We start from the raw sequence: 3,067 nt of genomic DNA on the forward strand, positions 1-3,067 counted from the left end.
GTAAATCAGAAACACTATTGAACGCTAAACCACTCTCTCCACTGAGAACAGATGGGAACCGACACACTCAGAGGATGAGAGGCAGAACAGGTCAGGATCAGGAAATCAGAAACACTGGAATGCTAAATAATGCATTCAGTCTGAACAGAAGGAAGCCAAATGGAGTGAGAGATTTACATGCTATCCCCATGTTAGGGCATGTTCAAGAGCCAATTAATGGTTGGTGATGCAAAATGGTGCATTTCTAAGCAATCACATAGGCAGAATTGGAACACTGCCCAAATAGAGTGAAGGGAAGTTCCAACATCTTAACCTTTCTGTTAATTCAATTTAACCAGTCGGGTAAAGGGTGTGGTCGTGGTGATGATGATGCAGGGAGGCAAGCTGGACATAACTTCGACCTGTAGTCCACGTGGATATTGTTTACAAGAGCGGTGAAATGACAAGCAACCAATCCCAATTGAACCAGAAACTTTGCTGTGATCAGTGTGGAAGTGCCTTAAATTCCATTATTATATTCCTAGTTTTTCTAATATTCAGCGATTGCTTATTTTCCTGAAACCAAATGGTCAGTGATTTCACCTCATTCCTGAAGGCACTCTTGCAGTTGTCAGTAATGAGGCCTAAGATGTTGGTGTCTTCAGAAAAATGGGAGATAACATATCAGCTGCACCAGATTGTAGCCATACATGAAGAGGGAGTTATACACCCTCACTCTATTTGCCTCACAAGGGAGTAAAAGTCCCACAGCAGCTAACTTGTTGTAATTAGGAGGAACCCCAATCAGCCAGAAGTGTCCAGTAGTTGTGGGATGATTCAGAAAAGCGCCCCAGCTTGACCGGTGGAAGCTCTGTGATTGCCAATGCAATCCGCTTATGCACCACTTGCACATCCAGTTGAACTGGGGTATATGAGTAGCAGCAGCCTCGGGCAAAGGGGGTAAGGTGTGGTCCATGGCATACAGTAGCTTGGCAATGTGCAGATTCTGATTGTGGAGACAATCTTATATAATCTCACAAGGATTGATGTGAAAGTGGTCTAACAGCTCCCCCAGTGAAGATGTAGCACCACCAGGTTTATGCAAATTTCCCAAAGAAACATCTCTCAGCTGAGAGTTGTTGTCTCCTCAGCACTTTGCGACTGTGGAGAGTGGTTGAATGTGATCAGCTAGAACAGGCTTGTAAAGCGCAGTATGACCATAAGCAAAAGGACAAGAGAGGCTCAATGGTGGGTTGCATCCAATTATATTACATATGGTGTGATCTGAGAGCTGCAAGGCTTACTGGGAGCTGTAGTTACAGGTCTTTTATGAATATATCAGCACGACATGTAAATCTTTACTAACAGTTAAAAAAAAAAAAGTAAATGGTGCTGTGCATGCAACAGATAGTCAACAGATAGCTACCTAAAGGCCCAAAGCCTGCAGAGGTACAATTCTGTTGCTCAAGAGAACCTCAACCTATTGAGGTGAAAAAAGGAATATGTTGATGATAATAGCATTGTTAGTTTTGCTAATAGGTTTGGGCCTATTCATTTTATGAATAGGTTCATAAAATGTTATGTTACCATTACCACCTTATGTTATATTTAATAAAAAGTATATTAAATCCCTGGTCAGAAATTCTGACTTTAATCTCGGAATTCTGACTTTTTTTCCTCAGAATTCTGACTTTAATCTCGGAATTCTGACTTACTTTCTCAGAATTCTGACTTTAATCTCAGAATTTTTACTTTTTCCTCAGAAATTCAGTGGCCCTAATCCTTTTTCGTAAATAACAGATGCTACTTGCTTATAACCTAAAATAAAATATAAATTCATCATAATCTTGGCATACTGATGTCATTAAACACATTCATTATAGGCATGTGTGCGCATCTGCTCTAACGGTAGTGTGTTTGGCTGATTCCAACAGGTAGGCAGCATCGTGACGTAGTCCGCCACCAGCCTCCCTCTCCTCCTCCTCCCTCCTCCGTCACCGCCAGCCTCCCAGCTGCGTCCGCCGCTGTCCTGTCTGGCCGCCCCGGTGTCTGCTCCGCGCTCTGCCCCGCTCCCAACCCCCCCTCCCCGGACCCCCTGAAGCCTGTGCCTGCTCGTTCACCATCCCGGCTCCCTTCCTACTCTTTCCACCCGCGAGCGTTAAAAAAGAAAAAAAAATGACGGGCATCGCCGCCGCTTCTTTCTTCTCTAATTCCTGCAGGTTCGGGGGCTGCGGTCTGCAGTTCGAGTCTCTCGCCGAGCTCATCGTCCATATCGAGGACATTCACATCGGTGAGTTGGGGCCAGAGAGGGGGCGCGGCGGAGCCTGCCAGCCCGGCTAGCAGTGATTTGCTAGCTAGTGATTTGCTAGCCAGTTAGCTTAACGCAGATAGGCTCAGCTTCACGGTCCGCTATTCGAGCTGCTCCGCTCGCCATCGAGCTTCGCAGTTGCTGCATGTGTACAATTCCTCACTTTTATTTTCATAAAACATAATGCTTCGTGTTTTTGTTATCAACGCGTATTTAGCCACCATATGAGAGCTGCAAAGCCGGCGGTGTCTCCGCCAAAGGTTTTATAGGCATAACTAGCATCCTGAACAGGCAGCGGTTTTCAGCTAACAGCCCTCAGCGGTCTGTTTACATTTGCAGGCCTGATGCAGCAGCTGCAGCTGCAGCATCTAGCCCCGCTTCAAACTCAGCTGTGGAAGAATAGATCATCCGTTTTACCTGATGTTTCTACGGAAGAGGATTAGAGGCACTGAAAGAAAAAGTTAACTGATTTTTAAATATTATTTCAGTTTAATATGGGGAAAAAATGTCAGAAATCTGACTTTAATCTCAGAATTCTGACTTTAATCTCAGAATTCTGGATCTTAATGTAGATGGGCACCATGAAGGAAGAGATGTGGGAGCACTCAGCTTCACTGACAATGATGTGAGTTGTTTCAGAGGGCAGGTAACACATTGATGGAAAATGATGGAATTAGGTGACTTTTTACATTCCCGGGGGGTCCCCGGTGATGCTATTTCATTAATAGTGGAGCAGAAGCTGATTAAAACAAGAGAGCTGGTTTAGTCTCTAAAACAGAC

At 44.6% G+C, this 3,067-nt stretch overlaps 1 protein-coding gene across 1 annotated transcript in view; it reads left to right on the plus strand.

Annotated features, from left to right (window-relative positions):
• Nucleotides 1–2,029: 2,029 nt before the first annotated feature.
• The window catches only part of LOC107084370 (juxtaposed with another zinc finger protein 1), a 23,464-nt gene continuing 22,426 nt past the window's right edge, over nt 2,030–3,067 (plus strand). Inside the window, exon 1 of the mRNA XM_015374177.1 lies at nt 2,030–2,269. Within this exon, the coding sequence (XP_015229663.1) occupies nt 2,155–2,269 (115 nt within the window). The 5' untranslated portion in view covers nt 2,030–2,154. The remainder of the gene's footprint in view (nt 2,270–3,067) is intronic.

This window comes from Cyprinodon variegatus, unplaced genomic scaffold (genome assembly GCF_000732505.1).
Source record: "Cyprinodon variegatus isolate N-32 unplaced genomic scaffold, C_variegatus-1.0 Scaffold98, whole genome shotgun sequence".
Taxonomy (NCBI): Eukaryota; Metazoa; Chordata; class Actinopteri; order Cyprinodontiformes; family Cyprinodontidae; genus Cyprinodon; species Cyprinodon variegatus.